Genomic DNA, 24,015 nt, shown 5'->3' with positions numbered 1-24,015 from the left:
ACCTGGGAGGCGGTGGATGCAGTGAGCCGAGATCGCACCACTACACTCCAGCCTGGGCAACAGAGCAAAACACTGTCTCAGAAAAAAAAAAAAAATTCTGAACACTCTAAATAGAAGACTTGGATTGGATTGACCCCTTTTGAAATAATATTCAGCCACCCATTGACTGTTGGCACCTCTAAACCTTCCATTCCTGGGTTAAATGGACACTATGCAGATTTAAGTGAACAGTTTGATACTATGTCTAGCTATATATAGGCACTAGCTAATCTACTTGGAGCATATCATCAACAGGTAAAAAGGGCATGGCTTCTGCCACTGACAAGCCTTGCCATGTTTTTCAACCAGGAGACCATGTGTACATCAAGGTTTTTATAAGAAAGCGCACACTGTCACCTCGCTAGGAAGGCTAGGAAGGCTGACATGAAGTACTACTGGCTACCTAGACTGCCATCAAAATAAAGAAAAATCCCTCTAGGTCCATACAAGTCATGCCAATCTAGTGGTTTATCTCTAATGTAAAGCTAGATCCTGATCAGCACTCCCAAGACAATTGGAAAATTACCTCTACAGGCAACCTTAAAGTAAGGATTTCCAGGGCCAGTTCCCAGGCCCCGGAAGCAGACACTACTTCTTTGAAGTAGACAGCTTTTCCAAAGACCGTGGATCAAGAAGTTCTACTTCCACCTATTTTCTCCCCCTTTTAGGTGTCCCTGTTACTCTTCTTTAGGAAACAAACAAACAAATTTATATCCCACAACCTCTTCTAGCATTGTTGACAAAAGCCTTTCTTCTACTGTTGACAGCCTTTTTTTTTTTTTTTTTTTTTTTGAGATAGAGTCTGGCTCCATTGCCCAGGCTAGAGTGCAGTGGTACAATCATAGCTCACTGCAGCCTCAACCTTCCAGGCGCAAGCAATCCTCCTGCCTCAGCCTCCCAAGTAGCTGGGACAACGGGTGCACACAACCACGCTCAGCTAAGTGTTTTCTGCTTGTTTGTTTGTTTTTAATTTTTAGTATAATTATTATTATAAAAATAATAATTTTTAGTATAGATGACATCTCACTATGTTGCCCAGGTTGGTCTCAAACTCCTGAGCTCAAGTGATCCTCCCACCTCGACCTCCCGAAAGCTGGGATTACAAGCATGAACCACCACACCTGGCCTGACTATTAAAAAGCTGACTGGAGACAGTCTCAATCTATCCTGTTCTCCATCTGATCCTCCACTATGGACCTTTTCTTCAAACTGTGTCTGACTCTTATTAACCCTTACTGCTTTTCCAACAGATCGAGCACAGATCTGGCACTCCTTTGTACCAGTCTTCCAAATTCTGGCTACTATAATCAATCTGACTGTTGGTTATGTCAACAACTAGATTATTCAAAAGAACCTGAACTTATTTTAGTTCTTGTCAATGCAAATGTCTGGTTAATAAAGCTCAGAGAATGGATGTATGCAAGGAGAAAACAATGTCATGCTAGTTCTCCTTTTGATGAGTCAACTGAAAACAGCACGTTCCTTATAAGAACTCAAGGACCGTCCGTTGTTCTTCTTAAAGTCATTAGAAAGGAATTTCCCCTCTGCATCGAAAGCAGGGATGATGTTGGACTTTTTCTTAGGTAACATACCTATGAGGTATTAAATTACATCCTACTGAATAACCAACTGGTCAAAAAAGAAATCAAAAGCAGGCCGGGCATGGTGGCTCACACCTGTAATCCCAGCACTTTGGGAGGCCAAGGCGGGTGGATCACCTGAGGTCAGGAGTTACAGACCATCCTGGCCAACATGGTAAAACCCTGTCTTTACTAAAAATACAAAAATTAGCCGGGCATGGTGTCGCATGCCTGTAATTCCAGCTACTTTGGAGGCTGAGGCAGGAGAATCACTTGAACCTGGGAGGTGGAGGTTGCAGTGAGTTGATATCGTGTCATTGCACTCCAGCCTGGGCAATGGAGTGAGACTCCAACTCAAAAAAAAAAAAAAAAAGAAAAAAGAAATCAAAAGTGAAATTGAAAAGTATCTTGAGACAAATGAAAATGTACATACAACATACCAAAGCCTATGGGATGCAGCAAAATCAATGCTAACAGGGAAGTCCATAGCAATAAATGCCTATATTAAGAAAGAAGAAAGGCTGGGCTGTAATCCCAGTGCTTTGGAAGGCCAGTGGAATGGATCACTTGAGGTCTGGAGTTCAAGAGCAGCCTGGCCAACATGGTAAAACCCTGTCTCTACTAAAAATACAAAAATTAGCCAGGCGTGGAGGAGCATGCCTGTAATCCCAGCTACTCGGGAGGCTGAGGCACGAGAATTGCTTGAACCCAGGAGACTGAGGTTGCAGTGAGCTGAGATCGCACCATTGCACTCCAGCCTGGGCGACAGAGCAAGACTCCGTCTCAAAACAAAAATAAACAAACAATAAAACAACAGTGATCTCAGTGGCTAATAACCAGGAAAGGTCAATATCAGAGACATTCTGAGGTCTTGATACTGACTGGGGTAAGTAATAAATCAACAGTTCAGTAATAAATTTAACAGGGAGATCCAGGGAATGAGACAGACAAAAAAGGCCTTGACAAGATCCTACTTATCCCAAGTGGTCTGGAAGACTGTACATGAACAAATCTGCATGCATGTTCAGGAGAAAATGGAGAGGGCCTGCTATGGTCTGAATGTGTCTCCCAACATTCGTAGGTTGGAACTTAATCCCTAAAGTAGCAGTATCAAGAGGTGTGACCTTTAGAAGGTGATTAGTTCATGAGGCCTCTGCAATCATAAAATTTCCAAATGAAAATTTTAGAACTGAAAAATACTGTCAACTAAAGAAAAAAATCAGGCTTTTAAAGAATTAAAGTTATTTATTTATTTATTTATTTATTTTGAGACAGGGTCTCTGTCGCCCAGGCTGGAGTGCAGTGGCGCAATCTCGGCTCACTGCAGACTCCATCTCCTGGGCTCAAGTGATCCTCCCACCTCAGCCTTCCAAGTAGCTCAGACTGTATGTACTTATTTTCTGTCTACTTATTCTATTGATTATTAAGATAGGAGTGTTGAAATATTTGACTGCCATCATACATTTATGTATTTCTCCTTGCAATTCTATCAGGTTTTGACATATTTTGAAGCTCTGTTTGTTATTAGGTCCCTAAACATTCAAGATTGTTATATCCTTTTGATTAATTGACCCCTTAATTACCACAACATGCCCCTATCAAGAGGAAAAATATAATGTCACTCAAATAGTGTTTAATACTTTATTCAACTGATGTGCATCGGTGAAAAACTTAAGAACAAGAAGCCTCCTGTACTGAAGCAGAATTAGTTTATGTTAGGCAAGAAGAACAGAGAGGTATATGACTGCAGTCTGGTCCCAGTTACAATTTTTTTTATCTGTACCTGCTGAAAACTTCTGGTTGGAACCACTGAGAAATTGATCTGGTTTTTCATGCCTTTTGCTCAGGATTATTGGTGCAATCCCATGCCTGCAACTTTCAGAACAGTTCTTTGAGAGTTGTTTTTTAAATCCTCACAGTTTTTTAAGGTTCAAGGGGGAAGGAGATAGTTTTTAAAAAGTGGGTGTGGAGTGGAGAGTAAGAAAATAAGGGAAAGGAGGCAAAAGTTGAAACAAGAAAAACTGAGGTTTGTTTTCATTCTTTTATAACTCTTCCTCTTGGTCAAAATAAACTCCTTTCTTCATTGGCCAAATCTATAGAGAGATAAAACAAAAGTACAGGAATGTATAAGATTCAAGAATTAAGTAAAGGAGGCTCCCACAATGAGCAGTGGAGGAGCAGTTTGTTCTTTGATCTTTTGTTCCTTAATTGTAGTTTGGATCATCTGCTTGGATGGGACAGTACTGGTGGTCTTAATTAAACATGATAGAATGCATTTGATTAGAGATACTCCTATCAGGAAAAATAGTAAAAGGTCCCGAGCCTTTGGAGAAAAGTATATCCTCAAAACGATGTCCCTGTTCAGAATATCCAGGGAAACATGTCCCATCCCTAGCTACCTGATGACAACCCATAGGTCCCAGGAATCAGAACTCTGTCGCTTAACTGATAAATGTCTTGGTTGGCTTCACAGATGTGTTGATTCACCAAAAAGACATCAGAAAGATTTTTGGAATCTGTGTATGTCAATCATCCTCAACAGCGGTACGTATACCTCCGGTAGGTGCCAAGATGATCTATAATGCCAGTCGATGATGAACACCAGCCTTCCGGAGTTCCTGAAATTCTTGAGTGTGTCAGTATTTTTGGTAACATGGTTAGTGGCTTGGGTAGCTTCACAAATGAAAGCATGGAAAACTAGGCATTGTGTAGAACTTCAGTAGTCCACAGGACTAATCTCTTAAGGGATGGATGCAACATAAAGCATTTCCCTGAGTGTGGAGATCTCACTTCGATTGATTCCAAGTCTTTCAGCTTCTTCACACAGTCCCTTTCACCATCTACTAAGAATGGGCATTTTTTCAGAGGGTGGATTGTTCTTGTGGCTTGGGAACTAGGATTTAACTTCTGAACTAAAAATGTGATAAACTGTTCAAACTCAGTCCAATTGTACAGTCAGAAAGAGGAAAGATATGGGAAAGACAGCATGACCCTGTCCAATTTGCTGGCAAAAATCAGTAATCCTTAGACCTCAAAACAAAATATGAATCACTTGGGGTCTCTACAGCATCTAAAAAACACTCATACTTTTATCATTGTGGTTTGCCTGGGTGAAGATAGTGTTGAGGCCAGACCAACAACATCCACCTGCTTCAGCCTTTCCAGAAAAACAAGTTCTACCTCTTCAGGATATAATTTGTTAATCTTGGAGATTTGTCAGAGACCCAGTTTGGGGAGCATGCCCCAAACAACAGCAATAATGGTGGGGAGATTTCTCTCAGGGTCAAGAACAAGTCAGGAACAAGTAGTATTTGTGAAGGTACAATGGAACTGACAGAAAAAAAAGTGAGCAAAAGCAAAAATCACAGGTGACATTAGCTTCATAATCATACATCTTAAAAAAAAAAATCCAAGAACTTTGGGCATTAAGGAAAGGAGAGAAGAGAAATGAAATGTGGCAGAGAAATAAGGAGAGGGTGCAGTGACTCATGCCTGTAACCCTAGCCCTTTGGGATGCCCAGGCAGGAGGATTGCTTGAGGCCAGGAGTTCGAGACCAGCCTGGGCAACATAGTGAGAACCCATCTCTACAAAAAGAGTTAAAAATTAGCAGGGCATGATGTTGTGCCTATAGTCCCAGCTACTTGGGAGGCTGAGGCAGAAGGATTGCTTGAGCCTGAGAAATCGAGGCTGCAGTGAGCTATAATTGTGCCACTGCACTCCAGTCTGGGTGACAGAATAAGACCCTATCTCTCTTAAAAAAAAAAAAAAAAAGAAAGAAAAGGGCATTTTTATGCCCAGCACTTAGAGATACAATAGTCTCCCTTTATCTGCAATTGTATTTTTCATGGTTTTAGTTACCCGTAATCAACTGTGGTCTGAAAACAGATGAGTACAGTACAATAAGATATTTAGGGAGAGACAAAGAGAGACCACATTCACATAACTTTTATTATAGTATATTGTTATAATTGTTCTACTTTATTACTGTTGCTATTAATCTCTTATTGTGCCTAATGTATAAATTAAACTTTGTCATAGATATGTATGTATAGGGAAGAACATAGTATATACAGGGTTTGGTACTATCTGTGGTTTCAGGCATCCACTTGGGATCTTGAAATGCATCTCTCATGGGTTAGGGAGAACTACTGTAATTCTACAGGGATGCACAAATTCAGAAATTAAAAGGTAAAGGATAAGAAACAAGGCTAGGAAGAAAAGGAAAATAATAAAGATCAAAAAGATATTTTGTTCCATCATCTTGAGCAGAAGCTGTGCACTATTCAAGGTCATCTGCTTGTTCCTATATTCTTGGGGAAAAATGAGTCCTTCATGCCATTGTCTGCCTCAGACGTGTTTCAGGGATCTCTCAGTTTCCAGTTAAAGTAGAAGTCCAGTCCATCAAAGGTCAATGTCTCTTTATCTAGGAGACATGGACCCAATTATCTATTCCTTATAACTTAGCTGTGGTAAGGAGGACCTGGTAGAGGCCCTTCCAGTGGAGCTCCAGAGCAGTTTTTCATTCGTGTCTCTTCCATTAGAATAAGTCTTCTAGTTGTAAGTCATGCAGAGGCTCAGAAGGTGGCTCCTTTGAAAAGGCAATTTGAACCTGTTGATGATAAATCTGAGTATATCCCATTAGTCCTTTATAGTATTGAGCTATATCTGCTTGCAACAAAGTAGAGTCTAAAATAAGGGATGTAATGTCCAATTTAATTGGTCCTCCTGTAACAAGTTCATAAGACAACAATCTACATTTGCCAGAAGAACACCAGATGGCCAATTGGGCCAACTGGAGAAACTTAGGCCAAGGTAATTATAAGTCTTCAGAGAGTTTACCAAATTTTAATTTTAAAGTACCTCTTTCAGTTTTTTCTGAGGATTAAGGATGGTAGGGAAAGTGTAATTTTTGGCTAATAGGCAACACCTTACAAAGTTCCTTAATTATGGTATCCATAAATTTAGTACCTCGGCCAGTAAGAGAAGTAAGTAGGGAATTCCCAAGTAGGAAAGACAAAACCTACTGTTTTTAGCCACAGAGCCACTGCTTTTCAACCAGGGGAAGCTTTTGGCCAACCAAAGAAAAGGCAAAAAACAGTAAATGTATATTCAGATCCACATGATGTAGTGATGCAGGAATTCTCTCGACCCCTTCACTGAACTTGTGATGGGGGTGCCCCACTTACTCAGCCCACCATACTCAACCCCTTATGAGAGGGAGAATGCTAGTGAGTGAGTGTGGGATCTGGCCAGCTGCTTTGGGCACCAGCAGGAGCAAGCTCCATGTGGGCCCCGTGGCAGCACCCAGGTGGGGGTGCCTGCAACCCTTCAAGCCCCAGAGGGCATATTATAATGCTGTCTTAGCCCCATCATCCATGGACAGCAGTGTGTTATTAGCTCAGTGGTACCTTTGCCTCATCATGTGGGGTGGCTGCCCTCTGCCAGCAAGAGCAAAGGACCATTGTGACAGCCTTTTTTGGGTACCTGCACTCAGTGAGTCCCAAGATCTTGTCCAGTGCCCAAGAAGAATGAGGTCACATGGACAAATTGAAGGACAGTGAATCAGAGAATTGTATTGAGTGATGAAAGTGGCTCTCAGTGGGAGCTGAAAAGGGGACGAGACAGACATAGTCTGGCTGTCTCTGGCCAGTTCTTCTCCGAAGTCCAGCCATTCCTCTGACATCAGGTTGCCTCTCTCTGAAGTCAAGTTGCCTCTCTCTCTTCTACCAACTGAGTCTGGGGTCTTTATAGGTACAGGACTGGGGGAGTGGGGCGGGCCATGGGTAATCTTGGAAAAAGTAACATTTGATTGGTAAAAAGGCATTATTCAAAAAGAACCAACTAGGAGAGAGTGTAACAGGGATAGAAGTTTTCACTTTAGGCCATGGGTTTCAGGCTTTTCAGCTCAAAGGTGAGGTTTTTGGCAGGGACCTTACCTTGCCTGCCTTTATCAGTAGAAGTTATATAAAGTCCATTTGTCAATGCTCAAAAAGTCCTCAAGACTGTAGTTCCTATGTCCCATTTTTATAGTTTTTCCAGGGTTGTGAGTCTGGCAGGTGGAATATTCATTGGAGACCTCGTCTACTACCTGATTAAAATGTCCCCACCAATGTTGTCCCAGAATAGTTTTACATTTTCTTGACTATGATGGGCCACAGTGTGCAAATTTTTACCAACGCCCATCCCAGAGAATGGATAATTTCTGGAGAAATCAAGCAACTGTCTTGCTGTCTCCATAAAGAGCACATCCAGTTCTCTCCCAATCTTTTTTCCCAATCTTTTTTTCTGAATCTCTTACTTATTTGTGACTGCAATTTGCTGAAGATTTCGTAGAAGTAATCTGGAGTTACCAAGTAATCTTTAATTTGGTGAACTAACTGAATTCAGGTGAAATGAATTCCATGGGGAGGAGAAAGACATCTAGAAATGCTCAAATTTGTTCACTATGCTTAATGAGAGTACCAGCAGCAGTTAGGAAATCCTGTTGTTGCCATATCATGTGGCAATCATAAACCACACCACACGTATGCCTGCCATCTGTGTATGTGTTAGCTCTTTTATTCCTTGCTCACTTCCAGGCTGAAGTCCAGCCTGTAAGTTAACTTCCTTTTGCTGACTTGACTTCAGGAAGGGGATTGAATTTAATAGGATCTTAGGGAGTGATTACAGCATATCCAGCTTGAAATTATCCTCGTTCAGTCTTAGATATGACCCATCTACAAAAAATTCTAAGTCTGAGTTCTGTAGAGTAGTCTCAAGGAGGTCAGAGTGAGGCATGAAAAGTTATTTGGTTAAAGTCATAATGTTCTCCTAACTTTGGTGGAGGGAGTAAGGTAGCTAGCTATACCTATATATGGTAAAATAAGCTGGGAATAGAGCCACCAATTCATAGGAAATGAGGCCAAATTAAAATATAGAGAAAATATTTGAACACACGTTTCACCAAAGAAAATATATAGAAGGCAAATAAGTACATGAAAAGGTGCTCACTATCATTAGTCACTAGGAAAATGCAAATTAAAACCACAATGAGATAACACTATACCTGTTTGAATGGCTAAAATTACAAAGACCAACCACACTGAGTTTTGGCAAGGATGCAGAGGAGGTGGAAATCTCCTACACTGCTGGTGGGAATGTAAAATAGTACAACTTTGGAAAACAGTTTGGCAATTTCTTTAAAGGTTTAACATATTCCTACCACATCACTGAGCCATTCCACTCCTAAGTATTTACCCAAGAGGAAAGGAAATACGTATGCATACAAAAGCATGTATGCAAATGTTCATAGTTTTATTTAGAACCGCAAAAACTGGAAACAACCCAAATGCCCATCAACAGGTAAATGGATAAACAAATTCTGGTATATCCATAAGATGGAATACTACCCAGCAATAAAGGAATGACTTCTTGATGTACACAAGTTTGATGAATTTTAAAATAATTATGTTAAGTGAAAGAAGTCAGACTCAAAAGACTACATATTGCATAACTCCCTTTATACACACATCTAGAAAATGCAAACTAATCCATGGTGACAGAAAGCAGGGCAGTGGTTGCCTAAATATGGGGAGATAGGAAGAATCTCAAAGGCATATGAGAAAACTTTTTGGGTTGATGGATATGCTCTTATTTTTACTGTTATCATGGTTCCACAGATATATACATATGAAAAAATATATCAAACGTACTTTACATATGCGAAGTTTATTAGATGCCAATTATATCTTTAAAAGATACAGAGGTAGAGATCTATTCATTCCAAGAGGATGATAGGCCCCTAAAGAAAACTACACCAAGGCCCACCATAATTAAAGGGTAGAAACAAATGATTGAAAATAGGAAATATTTAAGGAAATCAAAGCAAAAAGATACACTATCTACAGAGAAACATAGATAAGAAAAACAATAGGCTATTTATCAGAAATAAAGCAAGCCAAAGGACATCTTGAAAGTATTAAAACTCTCAACCTAGAATTCTATGCCCCATAAAAATATCTGTCATAAATTAAGATGACCAGCATTACAAGAAATATTAAGTGAAATCAGAAGGCAGAAGGAAAATGTTAAATGGATATGTTAAATAGGCCGGTGTCTTCACTTGGGCTGCTATAACAAAATACCATAGACTGGGTGGATTAAAAAACAAACATTTGATTCCCAATTTCTGGAGGCTGGGAAGTCCAAGATGAAGGCACCAGCAGATTCAGTGTCTGGTGAGGACTCTGATGGCTGCCTTCTTGCTGTATTTGTGGTGGAGAAGGAGGAGAGGAGGAGAGAAAGAGGACCTCTCTTCTTATAAGGGTGTTAATTTCAACATGAGAGCTCTACCCTCTTGACCTAATAACCTCCCAAAGGCCCCATCTCCAAGTACCAACATACTTGAGGTTAGGGCTTCAACATGACTTTTAGGGGGACACAGTTCATTCCATAGCAGTGGGTAAACATAAAAGACATCTTTATCATGCTTAAATCCTTTTAAAATAATTGTTTAAAGCAAAAATAGTAACAACGTTTTGTGCAAAAATTACACTCCTCAGTTAAAAAAAAATGTATCTAATGTCTCCTGTCTCAGATTCAATAAGCAACACATAAATGTAGAAATGAAGAGTCATCAACCTGTAAAAACAATTGTGTATACGAGCTTGAAGCCACAAGTTACTGAAAAAATTATCTTTAAAAATCTTGTTTTGACCAGGTGCGATGGCTCACGCCTGTAATCCCAACACTTTGGGAGGTTGAGGCGGGGGGATCACTTGAGGTCAGAAGTTCAAGACCAGCCTGGCCAACATGGTAAAACCCCATCTCTACTAAAAATACAAGAATTAGCCAGGCATGGTGGCACATGCCTGTAGTCCCAGCTACTCGGGAGACTGAGGCAGAAGAATTGCTTGAATCCAGGAGGCAGAGGTTGCAGTGAGCTGAGATCATGCCACTGCACTCCAACCTGGGTGACAGAGCCAGATTCTGTCCCAAAAAAAAAAAAAAAAAAAAAAAATCTAGTTCATTACCAAATTCAGTACAGATGGTCCCCGGCTTACAATGGTTCAATTTATGATTTTTTTTTTAACTTTACAATAGTGCAAAAGTGATATGCATTCAATAGAAACCATACTTTGAATACCTATACAACCATTCTGTTTTTCACTTTTAGTACAGCATTCAATGAATTACATGAGCTATTCGACACTTTATTATAAAATAGGCTTTATGTTAGATGATTTTGCCCAACTGCAGGTTGATGTAAGTGTTCTGAGCACATGTAAGGGAGGTTAAGCTAAGCTACAATGTTCAGTAGGTTAAATGCATTTTCAACTAGTGATATTTTCAACTTATGATGGGTTTATAGGGATCTAACCCCCATCATAAATGGAGAAACATCTGTATTAAGTACACATCCTCTTTCCCCATGAAGCTTGCATTTTTCCTATTATGTGTTAATATAACATTTATATGTGCTTCATGGAGCACAGAAGTGTCCATTGCTCTAAAAACTAAATTCCAACCTCACTACCCATCTAGGGAGATATAATTTGTACATTAATTTCAAGTTTATGGAAAAGCAACAATTATAGTATACAAAACTTACAATACATTATTTACCAAACTTACCAATAATTTACATTTTGCCCCATTTGCTTATATACATATAATTTTTCTGAACCATGAAAAAGGGAACATTGTTCCCTTTTATTCATAAATATTTGAGTGTGTATCTCCTAATAACAAGAATATTCTCTTAAGACAAACGCAGTAAAATTATCGAAAGCAGAAAATTTAACATTGATACAACACTATTACCAAATCCATACTCCATAATGAAATTTTGCAATTGTCCCAAATTGTCCTTTATACCTACTTTTTTCATACCATTAAATTAGGCCTATTGTTAAATACCCAATGCCATAAAAGGAGGCAAGAGAAGGCCGGGTTTATATATATAAAAAAGGAGGCAGAGGTTGCAGTGAGCTGAGATTGCGCCACTGCACTCCAGCCTGGGCAACAGAGCGAGACTCTGTCTCAAAAAAAAAAAAGGCAAGAGAAAAATCCAGTCCGCAGAGAGCTGTTGCAGACAACCAGGAAATGAAATTTCACACATAACTAAGGAAAGTTCTTCCCAACAATCATTAAGCAGAAGGAAATTCTAAATCAACATCCCAAACAGAATGAAACCATGGCTTTCAAGTGAATGAAACCATGGCTTTCAAGTCATCATGAGGAAGTATCTAACTATGACTCAAAATCCACAGGCAATCAAAGATGAATACATTTGACTACATTAAAAATTGTTTAATGTGCACAGAAAAATATAAACAAAGTCAAAAAACAACTGACAAACTGGGAGAAAATACTTGAAATATATACTATAGACAAGGGCTAATCTCTAACATATAAAGCAGGGGTCAACAAACTTTTCCTGTAAAGGGCCTTCTGTAATGGTCTAAATGTTCCCCAAAATGTATGTGTTGAAACTTAATCTCCATTGTGGTGGTATTAAGAGGTGGGGTCTTTTGGTAAGTGATTAAAGTAATGGGTTCATGACTTATAAAAGGGCTGGAGGGGAGTAGCTTAGGCCCTTTTCTGCCCTTCTACCTTCCCCACTGCATCTGGGGGATGCAGCAACAAGTCACCATCTTGGAAGCAGAGACTGGGCCTTCACCTTGATCTTAGACTTCCGGCCTCTAGAACTGTGAAAAATAAATTTCTGTTGTTTATACATTACCCAGTCTGGAGTATTCTGTTATAGCAGCCCAAACAGACTAAGACAGGGCCTGATAGTAAATTTTTCTGGTTTTGTGAATCATATTATCTCTGTCATACCCAATCAACTCTGCCATTATAATGTAAAAACAGTATAGACAATATGCAAACAAATGAGTGTGTGTGTGCAACAATAAAATTTTATTTATAAAAACTGGCGGGTGGGCCAGGCGTGGTGGCTCACGCCTGTAATCCCAGCACTTTGGGAGGCTGAGGCGGGCGGATCATGAGGTCAGGAGATCGAGACCATCCTGGTTAACACAGTGAAACCCCATCTCTACTAAAAATAGAAAAAATTAGCCGGGTATGGTGGCAGGCGCCTGGAGTCCCAGCTACTCAGGAGGCTGAAGCAGGAGAATTGCTTGAACTCGGAAGGCAGAGGTTGCAGTGAGCCGAGATCACGCCACTGGACTCCAGCCTGGGCGACAAGAGCGAAACTTTGTCTCAAAAATTAAAAAATAAATAAATAAATAAATAAATAAATAAATAAATAAAAACTGGTGATGAGCCAGATTTAGCCTATGGTCCCTCATTTGCTAACCCCTGATATAAAGGACGGTTAAAAATTGAGAGACAAGGGCCTAAAATCCTTACAGACAAGTGGGAAGAAGACATGAACAGGCAATTCACAAAAAAAGATATATGATGGTCACCAAACATACTTTTTATTGTTAAAATAAATTTTATTGTGTATATTTGAGGTTTACAACATGATGTTATGAGATACATATAAATAGTAAAATGGTTACTGTAGTGAAGCAAATTAACATATCTATCATCTCACATAGTTACTTTTTTGTGACAATAGCAACTCAAATCTACTTATTTAACAAAAATCCCTATTACAGCACAATTTTATTGCCTGTAGTCCTCATGTTGTACATTAGATCTCTAGACTTGTTCATCCCACATATCTGCTACTTTGTGTCCTTTGAGCTACATCTCCCCATTTCCTCCCCACTCAACCCCATCCCTGGTGGTATGGTTAGGCTTCATGCCCCCACCCAAATCTCATCTCCAGTTGTAATCCCCATAATCCCCATGTGTCAAGGGTGGGACCAGGTGGAGGTAAGTGGATCATAGGGGTGGTTTCCCCCATGCTATTCTCATGATAGTGAGTGAGTTCTCATGAGACCTGATGGTCTTATAAGCGTCTGGCATTTCCCCTGCTTGCACTCACTCTGTCCTGCCTCCCTTGAAGAATGTGCCTGCATCTCTTTGCCTTCTGCCACAATTGTAAGTTTCCTGAGGCCTCCCCAACAATGTGGAACTGTGAGTCTATTAAACCTCTTTCCTTTATAAATCATCCAGAGTCAGGCATTTCTTCACAGCAGTGTGAGAACAGACTAATACACCTGGTAACCACTGTTTTATTCTCTATATCTGGATATTTTAAGTTTTGTTCATTAGATTCCATACATAAGTGAAATCATGCAATATTTCTTTCTGTATCTAACTTATTTCACTTAGCATAATGTTCCGCATGTCCATCTATGTAGTGGCAAATGGCAGGACCTCCTCCTTTTATATGACTGAATAATATTTCACCACCTAGTGAAAACATCTGCACTCCCATGTTCATTGTAGCATTTTTCACAATAGCCATGATATGGAAACAACCTACCTGTCCATTAATAGACAAATGGATCAAGAAAATGTTTTTATATATATATATATACCCACACACACACACACACACACACACACACACACACACACACACACAATGGAATATTATTCAACCAAACATATTTTTAAAGTTCAAACTCATTTATAATTAGAGAAATGCACATTAAAACAACATTGAGATTTCATTTCTCATCTTTTGGGCTGGTGAATATTAAAAGTATGACAAGATATTATGTTGGTGAAGCTGTAGGGGGAACAGTCACTCTTGTATATTTCTGTTGGGAATGCAAACTGGTACAGCCCTTCTGGAGGGGAATTGGAGAATACTTAACAATACCCTGAAGATACCTCTCCAACAATAGCAAAATACAATGCACAAAGTTATTCATTACAGTATCGTAATTACAAAATATAAAGGTCTATACATAGGAGAGTAGTTGAATAAACTAAGGTAGATACGCACAATGGAGTACTAGGTAACTGTTAAAAAGAAGAACATCATGAATTAATACAGAATAATTTCTAGGACATATCTTTAAGTGAAAAAGCAAAGCTCTAAAGAATATCTACCGTATGCTATCCTTCACAGAAAGAAGGAATATAAGAAGATATACATGTACCTGCTCATTTGAGAAAAAGAAACACAGGGGGATAAACTATAATAGAAACTAAAGAGATTACTTACTTATAAGTGGATGGTGGGAAAGGGACAGGATAGTAGGGATGAGATAAGTGGCACTTCTTTGAAGAGACCTTTTGTGCAGCTTTGTCTCTTGGAACCATACTGTTTCAAATACCCTAAAAAAAATCAAATTCAAAATACACTATGATGTGGGGGAAACTCTAAATGGCATACAAACTAACAAATGAACATACATGTATTAAAAACGAATAGCATAGTGACGCTGAAGAACATGGGAAACAGATGAATTCACCTAAATGTTTCAATTATCAGCAGAGAGCACTAGAAAGACTTTGGAAGAGGAAGAGATTTCTCTTCCTGGTTCTCACGAGCTCCCCTCATCAGGCTCCTGCAGCACCTGCGGCTTACGCAATGCATCTCTAGGTGGCCAGCAGCATGTATCACATCCCTATGAACAGCTTCTCCCGGCAGCCCTTGAGTGGCTTTGCTGTGAGTTCCAAATCACGACTCCTGCCCATGGACAGCTTCCTTCTGCATCACGGAGGGCAGATTTCCATCGAGCCACACTAACAAAGCACCCCAGCAATCTTCTCTGCCATCCAGTAGGTCACAGTGGTGCCCTTTCCAGTGAGATCTGGTTCTGAGAGGGGGTGGAGAGATGGAGAGTGGCCTCTTTCTTAGGCGCTGGGGACAATGGCTACCCCCTAAATCTGCTATTCCTCCTTTGTTTTGGGAGGGGTGAGGGTTCTTCTTACTTCTTATTAGTCAATCCCCCATTTCTCCAATCTCCTGTTATAGTTAATAGTTACATTAAACATTCTGTATTTAAACTACTATGTGGTTTCTATCTCTTGATTGGATTCCAGGGATACATTAAAGTAACAGTGGAACACAAGTTGAACACTTAGTCCCCAGATCTTGGTTTCTCAATATCATTCTCTAAGAAAAAGAATCAGAGCTTCTTGGAGAAGTGGCTGAGTCCAAGACTGGAGCAGGGAAATTACAAGATGAGCCTGGAATATCTTGTGGGGCCAGAAAGTAAGACCGTGCTCACAGAAGGACAGGGCATGTCCGAAGGATGCAGGAGCCAGCATGAAGGAGTTCCCCATGGCCAAAGCTGGAATCTGAGGAACAAAATAAACAATGGTAGTACTGACTTATAAGCCACAGAGTAAAATAAATGTCCGTGAGTCCATGCTGTTGTAAACACAAGATTGAATAAATTAATAAACAGGAGAGAGGAGACAAATCCTTTGGAAAATTCCAAATAACTTGTGTAAATAAATAACCCCCCTTGCAGGAGGTGGTAACCTCCCACTCCTCCCCCAGATATGTGTGTGCTTAGTGACTTGCTTCCACAGAGCAAAGTATAAAAAAGGGAGAACAAGGAACTTTCAGTGGAGAAATCTGGCAAATGCCTGCCAGGTGATCAAGGTTAATATTGTCAGTGCTAAGTCATGTTGATGGCGTGTACCCCTGATGTGAAGTGATGAGAAGGATACTTCACTTATGTGGTATTCTTCCCCAAATCCAAAGCCCCAGTCCAGTAATGAGGGAAATAGCAGACAAATCTAAACTGAAGAATATTCCATCAAACACCTGACCAGTACTCCTCAAAACTTTCAAGGTCATCAAAAACAAGAAAAGTATAAGCAATTGTCACAATCTAAAGGAGACTGTGGAGACCAAAGAGATGTGACAACTAAATGTAATGTGGCATCCTGGATGAGATCCTGGAACAGAAAAAGGACATTATTTTAAAACTAGTGGAATCCAAAAGATGTGTGTAGTTTAGTTCACAGTAATGTATCAATGATGGTTCCTTACTTGTGATAAATGTACCATAGCAATATGGAAGGTTAACAATAGGGAAAACTGGGTGAGGGGTATATGAAAACTCTCTGTACTATCTTTGGAACTTGTCTATAAATCTAAAACTCTTATAAATTAAAAGTTTATTTAAATATTTTAAAAGGACACAGGAGTCAACCTTGAGAGCTCCCAATGACCACAGATGGAATAATTTGAGTAACACAATAAATAATGAAGAATAATCTATACAATAAAATAGCCACACATTTATACTGATGTAAATTTAAAAGTTGAATAAATAAATCAGAGAGAAAGAGAAGCTTTTTTTTTTTTTTGAGACAGGGTCTTGTTCTGGCACCCAGGCTGGAATGCAGTGGCACGATGTTAGCTCACTGCACAAGAGATCCTCCCCCTCAGCCTCTTGAGTAGCTGGAACCACAGGTGTGCATGACCATGCCGGCTAATTTTTTTTTTTTTGGAGAGATGGGGTTTCGCCATGTTGCCCAGGTTGCTCTTGAACTCCTAGGCTCAAGGGATCCACCTGCCTCAGCCTCCCAAAGTGGTCAGATTATAGGCGTGAGCCATGGCACCCAGCCAGGATAGCTTTCTCTTATAGAGGAATTCCAATTAATAAATGTAGAGAATGAGACAACATGAAATTGTCACTGGGCAAGTATCACAATAATAATTGTTGCAAGCATGATCTACTAATGGATGCTAAAATTTGCAGGCAAAAGTTTGAATAGAAACAGGATATTTGCATAATCTCAAAATATCTCTTGCAAGACATTTATTAAATACAACAGGAAAAATAGGAACTTTACACTGGAGAAACTGGCAGACATTACTTTAACCAAATGATCAAGGTTAACATCAACATCACGTACCTCCCAGTAAGATGCCCTAAGAACACTTCTGCAGCATTCTTGCTAAAATGTGTAACCTCAGTGTAATCATGGGAAACATCAGACAAACCTAAATTGAGAGACATTCTACAAAATACCTCAATTGTATTCTTCAAAAGTGTCAAGGTCACGAAAGACAAGGAAGGACTGAGAAACAAAACATGGGAGGAATTCCTGAAACAGAAAAAAGATTAGTGGAAAAACTGGTGAAATTTGAATTAAGTCTATAGTTTATTTAACAGTACTGTGCGGGGGAGCGGGAAGGGGGCTCTGGGGGGGATCATCTGATGTCTGTAATGAACCAATGAACCAATGGAAAGGGACGGGTCCCTGTTGGGGTGGGGTTTAGCATCTTCTTGGGTTGTGGCCAGTGGCTGTTCCCACCCGGACCTCCCCCTCAGACACCCTGCAGGGAGCTGCCTTTTCCTTCTTCCCTAGGCCATGGGGCTAGACCCTCCACATTCCCTCTTCTCCACCAGCTGAGTCACACAGTCCACTGAAGCATGCAGGGCTCTGGACGTGGCAGCATCAGCCACGTGGCACTCACTCTCAGTGGGAGGATCCTAATCTGTCTCCAAGGCAGCAGGTCTGGAATCTGCTGCTTCCCCTGACTCACCTGCTCCTGCCCTGAGGCTCTGGGGACAGACGCCAGGTACCTCATTTAATTTAATCACAGCAACTCTGTCAGCTGGATAACAATGATTATCATTTGGCCCATTTTATAATAGTAGCAGCTGAAACGCCATATGGAACCCCATACAGAGTTGGCTCCCAATAAATGGTATTTCTATTTTCCACTGTCTTCTAAGCAAGCGTTCCAGCTGAGGGATGATATCTCGTGCACACAAACTGATCTTTCGCATGTTTCAGTGCACATTCAGGGCAACCTACACAGCTCTCTCTGACAAAGACGAAAAACTCAAACTTACCTTCCCCATCCCCTTCTTTTGGTGATGGACACCAAACATCAAGTGAGCATCAGGTCCACCAATAGCTGATCAACTTAAGACTGTTGATCTTTGGTAACCTCAGGTCCCAAATCCCTGGAACCATCACCCTGATTCCTCTGGCTGCCAATCACTGACCAGCAGAAGCCACCCATGGCTGAACTACAGGGACTGTAGTGGACATTTTAAAGTCCCCCAATCACTGGCATGGCCCAGGTTCCTCCTAACATTTATCCACAGTAACAACCAATTGCTATGTCCCAGAGTGGGCCATTAGCAACCTTCCATGAGAACCCTGAATAATGTCCAATGCAGGTTCCCCAATGCCATGCTCCCAGCAGGTCTTCAACCACTGATCTTTCAGACTGCCAATTGCTAATCCATATAGTGTCTGAAACTGACCCATGAAGAGGTGAAACACTGACCACTCCTGAAGCAAGTTATGGCTTCCATTCCAGGAATCAACTCAGTGGCACTCATGAATGTTCATAGCAACTTTATTCATAATAACCCCAAACTAACCATTGGCAGGTGACTGGATAAAGAGCCTGGGGAACATCCATACAATGGAATAGTATTCAAAATAAAAAGGAACAAAAAATTGATACATGCAACAGCATGGAGGAATCTCAAAAACAACATGCCCAATAAGGCCGGGTGTGGTAGCCTACACCTGTAATCCCAGTACTTTGGAAGGCTGAGGCAGGAGGATCGCTTGAGCCCAGGAGTTTGAGACCAGCCTAAGCAACACAGCGAGACCCTGTCTCTACAAAAATAAAAATACAAAAATTACCAGGGCTTGGTGGTGCACCTGTAGTCCTAGCTACTTGGGAGACTGAGGTGGGAGGATCACTTCAGCCCAGGAGGTTGAGGCTGCAGTGCGCTATGATGGCACCACTGCACTCCAGCCTGGATAACAGAGTGAGACCCTGTCCCTCTAATATATATAATTTATTTTTTATATATATTATATATATACACACACTTATACATATATATACACATATACACACACACATATAAATATTTATATTAAATATAAATATGTGTGTGTGTGTATGTGTGTGATGTGTGTGTGTGTATTGAATAAAAGAAACCAGAAAGAAAATAGCACATATTGTATGGATTCCATTACGTGAAGTTTTAGGACTGGTGAAGAGGACTGGGAAGATGGAACTTTCTGAGGTAACAGAAGTATCTTGGTAGAGATGAAGGTTATTTACATGGGTCTATACATTTGTAAAAACTCAACGTGCTATATACCCAAGATGGAAGCATTTCGCTGCATATAAATTATACTCCAATAAAGAAAACAATCAGAAATACTGTGGGAATGTGCATTTCAGATCAGTTTGTACCAGCAAGATAGTTACTTCTATGCTTGTCTCTGTGAAATGCACAAGGACACTGACTCTGGCAAAGGTCCACTGGGAACCAGATAAAGACAGAAATCAAGGGAGGAGAGCAACAAACAGCCCCTACTGCTCCACCCTATTGCAGCCCTCCCTCCCTGAGAAAGGATTTTTCTTGCACATAAACCAAATAACTCATAAAGAGCCACACACCTCAAAAAAAGTCCAGGAGATGACATGACTTCTTGGAAGCTGAGGGAGACCTACCTTCATACATTTGGCACATATTTATGGCACTAACCTCGGTCCAGGCATTGTAGTATGGAGAGAGGGCATCAAACAAAATTTATCTATCCTCTGTACCGAGGCAGCTGCTGCTATGTCCCCAAGCCTTTTGGGTGGGACTTCAAGCAGGGAGAGGGCCACAAGGGAGGATCCCTGCAGGTGCTAAAGTTAGAAAAGTAGAAAGAATCTGTGAAAACATTGATAAGTTTAGGAAAACCACAGCTATGTTTCTTTGCAAAAGCATGGGCTGGTATTTTTCTGAGGTAAATCCTGTGTTCTACGTTTCTTGGTTTTTGTTTTATAGTGCCACAATTCTCAAACTTTAGTGTGTATCAGAATAACCTGATGGGTTTGGTAAAACACAGATTGCTGAGTTCAACCCCTATAGTTTCTGATTCAGCCTGTCTTAAGTGGAGTCCAATATTTTCTTTTTTTTAATGTAATTTTATTTTAAGTTCTGGGGTACATGTGCAGCATATGCAGGTTTTTTACGTAGGTAAACGTGCACCTATCAACGCATCACCTAGGTAGTAAGCCCCACATGCATTAGCTATTTATCCTGATGCTCTCCCTCCCCCAACCCCCACCCCCAACAGGCCCCAGTGTGTGTTGTTCCCCTCCCCATGTCCATGTCTACCGTCCAGCTCCCACTTACAAGTGAGAACATGCAGTGTTTGGTTTTCTGTTCCTGCATTAGTTTGCTGAGGATAATGGTTTCCAGCTCCATCCATGTCCCTGCAAAAGACATGATCTCGTTCCTTTATATGGCTGCGTAGTATTCCATGGTATATATGTACATTTTTTATTTTAACTTTTCTCTTATTGGGGGATAAAATACACAGTAAAACATACAGTGTGCTCAAACATTGTAAGTGTACTGCCTGGTTTTTGACAACTCATTCAAATCTGCATATAGAATACTCCCCCAGAAGGCTCCCTCATGCCCCTTCTCAGTCTATCTACTGTCTCCCACCACAGATAACCAATGACCTTCTTTCTGTCCCTAGACACTAGATTTGCTGTTCTAGGGTTTTGGATAATCACACAGTACAGAGCTATGCATATGGAGTCACATAACCACACAAAATGGAGTATTTTGTGTGTGGCTTCTTTCACTCAGCATATGCTTTTGAAATTCATCCACATTGTATTAGTCAGTAATTTCGTTTCTTGTTATGGCTGTGTAATAAATAAGTCCATTGTATGGATGAATCACAATGTGCTGATCCATACACAAGTTGAGAGATATTTGGATTGTTTCCTGATTTTCCCAATTATGAATGAATTATAAGATTTACCAGACACATTACGACCCCATTCCCAACTTCTTTCTTTTATTACAGATGGTCAAGGGAAAATGAGAAGCCCCAAAGTCACTGAAAGACAAAGAAAAATGCAACTTGGAAAGGGGTATGGTTGTGAAGCTGGCTGTGGTCCTCGTGGCTAACACAGCAGAGCTAGCAAAACACACAAACCAACCAACCACATTGTATAACAGTTTATTTTACCAGCCTCAGGAGGGCGGGCTGGGGACTTTCCAGAACAGGCTCCCCCAAACCAGTGCCAAAGTGAAGGGATTTCTACACCCCACAGAGCAAGGCTGTAGTGAATTCCTAGAATTTCATGACATCCAGTCTAAATATAAGTTGGACTTTCTCATACAAGAAAGAAGCAGTGCTTAGTCACCCTTTACACAGTCTCCAGTTCTCCACCTGTTCCTCAATGTGGTTGACCCAGATATCTGCTTATGATCACCTGCTGGTGACCACTTCCCCAAAGGACAGCTAGACACAACCCACTTGACTAGCCCCTCTGATCCCTACACCCCGCGTGAACTGCACAGATATGCCACAGTGACCACCTCCCAGTCACAGCGTGACTCCATGGAACTTGCACCAGCTTGCTCTAAACCCACCAATTAGAACTCTCCATGAGAAAGCTGCTTGGGTAATGCCCTAGACCCCCAAAAAGGCTTCATCCCACAGGTCCGTCCCCCCCAGTAACCCTCTCTGTCCCCACTCTCTGGCTGAGCATGTGTGTCGTGGACAGCTCTCTGCGTCCCGTTGGCCCTGCAAGGTGTGCTGCCCTCTTCCGTCTATAAGGAATGCGCTGCCTCCATGACTTCCTGTGTTCTGTCGAGTTGCCTTCTCTGCGTCTCACTTGCCCCACACACCCAAACCTAACTTCTCTCCCGGTCAGGGCTCTCCTAGAGAGTGACTATCTTGGTAGGAATAAGCTGTACCCAGGTCAGACAAGAGCCACAAGGGCGTCTGCCAGAATAAACAGGTTTTCTGGGAGAGGGACATCTGGTCACGGGTCAGACACAGGCACTAAGCCGCCCACCAGAATAAAGAATTCTCTGGAAGGCACATTGTAAACACCCACAACCACATTCCCTGGAGCCCCAGCAGGATGGGGTTAGAGTTTATGGCCACTCTCAGGAGAGAGACCTCAAGACCAAATTAGAAAAAAAGAAAAAAAAAGAAAAAGAAAAAGAATGGCTTTTAGGTAGGTGATACATTATGGTTGGGTTGAGCAGGGAGAAATGTTAGGCCCAGATTCTTGTTCAGTTGATGAGGATAGAAAATGTTTAGAAATGGCTTCGTGACCAGCCTGAGCAGCAATAGCAAGACCTAGTCTCTACAAAAAAAAAAAAAGGAAGAGGAAGAAGAGGAAAGAAGGAGGAGGAGGGAGAAGGTGGGCGGGAGAAGGAAGAAGAAGGTAAAAGGAGAATAAACGAAGAAGAGAAAAAGAAGAAAGAAAAGGAAAGAAAGGAGGAAGGAGGAGGAGGATGAAGAGGAGGAGAATAAAGAAGAAGAGAAGGAGGAGGAAGGAAGAAGAAGGAAGAAGGAGAAGAAAAAAGAAAGAAGAAAAGAAAAGAAAGAGAGAGAAAGAAAGAAAAAGAAAGAGAAAGAAAGAAAGGAAGGAAGGAAGGAAGGAAGGAAGGAAGGAAGGAAGGAAAAGGAAAGGAAGGAAAGGGAGAAAAAGAAGAAAAGGAGAAGAAGAGGAGGAGGAGGAGGAAGAAGAAATGGCAAAGGGGCTGAGAACCTAGGTGTGAGGGCTGAGGTACCAATGAGGGCATGTTTATATTGTTTTTCCCAGGGTTTATGGGGCATAGGTCATGGAGGTGACAATAAGGAGACATTTGGAGCATCTCATCCTACATAGTTGGCCACAAGTGAACACAGTATTAAAATTCTGCTAAAACAAATATGTCATTCTGCTGCACATAGTGTAAAAACTTCATGTGAAAACCCTATTTTCAATGGCCCAAAACACTCATAAATCCCCCATAGAAGAACAGTGACCTTCTGGGCACCTAGAAGGGAATGACACTTTCGAAGGGAAATCACCCTGAATCTTGTCATCTGGTCCAGACAGAGCCAGCTACGGAAACAATGGGGGAGGGGATCTTTCTACCACATGTACTGTATGATTTATTCCCCACCACATCTCAAACGGGTAGGGATTTGTATTGCCATTTTACTGATTAGAAAACTATGACTTAGAGAGTTTAGGTTACAATGCCTGAATTTGTATAAAGTCCGTGGTAGAGTTTATACCAAGTTTATAACCCGGACTTTTTGGCCCCAACTATTTTGTCCTTGATTGGAAAATGATATCTGTAAGTGGTGTAGTGATACCTGAAGGTACTCACTAGCAACATAAAATCTGAGTTGTCCTCCTACATCCCAGCAAGTATAAGTGCTCTGTGGTATCATGATAGATTTCTCATTTTTAATTCTAGAAGTTCTATCAACTTTTGTCTTGTATGTTTTGAGATCACTATATATTAAGTGCATATGATTTCTGCATTAAAACTTCTTAGTGAAATGAATTTATCATTATGTAGTTATTCTCCTTATTTTTAGTATTTTTGGCCTTAAGATCTATTTTGTCTGCTATTAGTATAACTACACCATCCTTTGACTTTCAACCTTTCTCACCTTATCCTTTAGATGCCTCCTGAAAACAAACTGTAACTTGCATTTTTTAATTCAGTGAAAATATTTATCTTTTAAGTGATGAGATTAATCCATTGCATTTATTATGATTATTAA

The 24,015-nt window shown here is 40.7% G+C and overlaps 1 protein-coding gene across 9 annotated transcripts in view; it reads right to left on the bottom strand.

Annotated features, from left to right (window-relative positions):
- Nucleotides 1-3,122: 3,122 nt before the first annotated feature.
- LOC126945614 (putative uncharacterized protein FLJ38264) overlaps nt 3,123-24,015 on the bottom strand; it is a 41,534-nt gene continuing 20,641 nt past the window's right edge. For 2 of the 9 annotated variants that reach the window (XM_050775708.1, XM_050775707.1), the window contains exons 3-6: nt 20,610-20,689; nt 19,971-20,116; nt 17,469-17,544; nt 14,054-15,777 (exon numbers count right to left, since the gene is read on the bottom strand). In XM_050775708.1, the coding sequence (XP_050631665.1) occupies nt 15,586-15,777; nt 17,469-17,544; nt 19,971-20,116; nt 20,610-20,681 (486 nt within the window). In that variant the 5' untranslated portion in view covers nt 20,682-20,689 and the 3' untranslated portion in view covers nt 14,054-15,585. Of the gene's footprint in view, nt 3,713-11,648; nt 12,800-14,052; nt 15,778-17,468; nt 17,545-19,970; nt 20,117-20,609; nt 20,690-24,015 lie in introns of those variants that run through there. The other 7 variants (XR_007722499.1, XR_007722500.1, XM_050775706.1 and 4 more) reach the window with 7 other exon arrangements.

This window comes from Macaca thibetana, chromosome X (genome assembly GCF_024542745.1).
Source record: "Macaca thibetana thibetana isolate TM-01 chromosome X, ASM2454274v1, whole genome shotgun sequence".
NCBI lineage: Eukaryota > Metazoa > Chordata > Mammalia > Primates > Cercopithecidae > Macaca > Macaca thibetana.
This window is presented reverse-complemented; position numbering and strand designations above follow the sequence as displayed.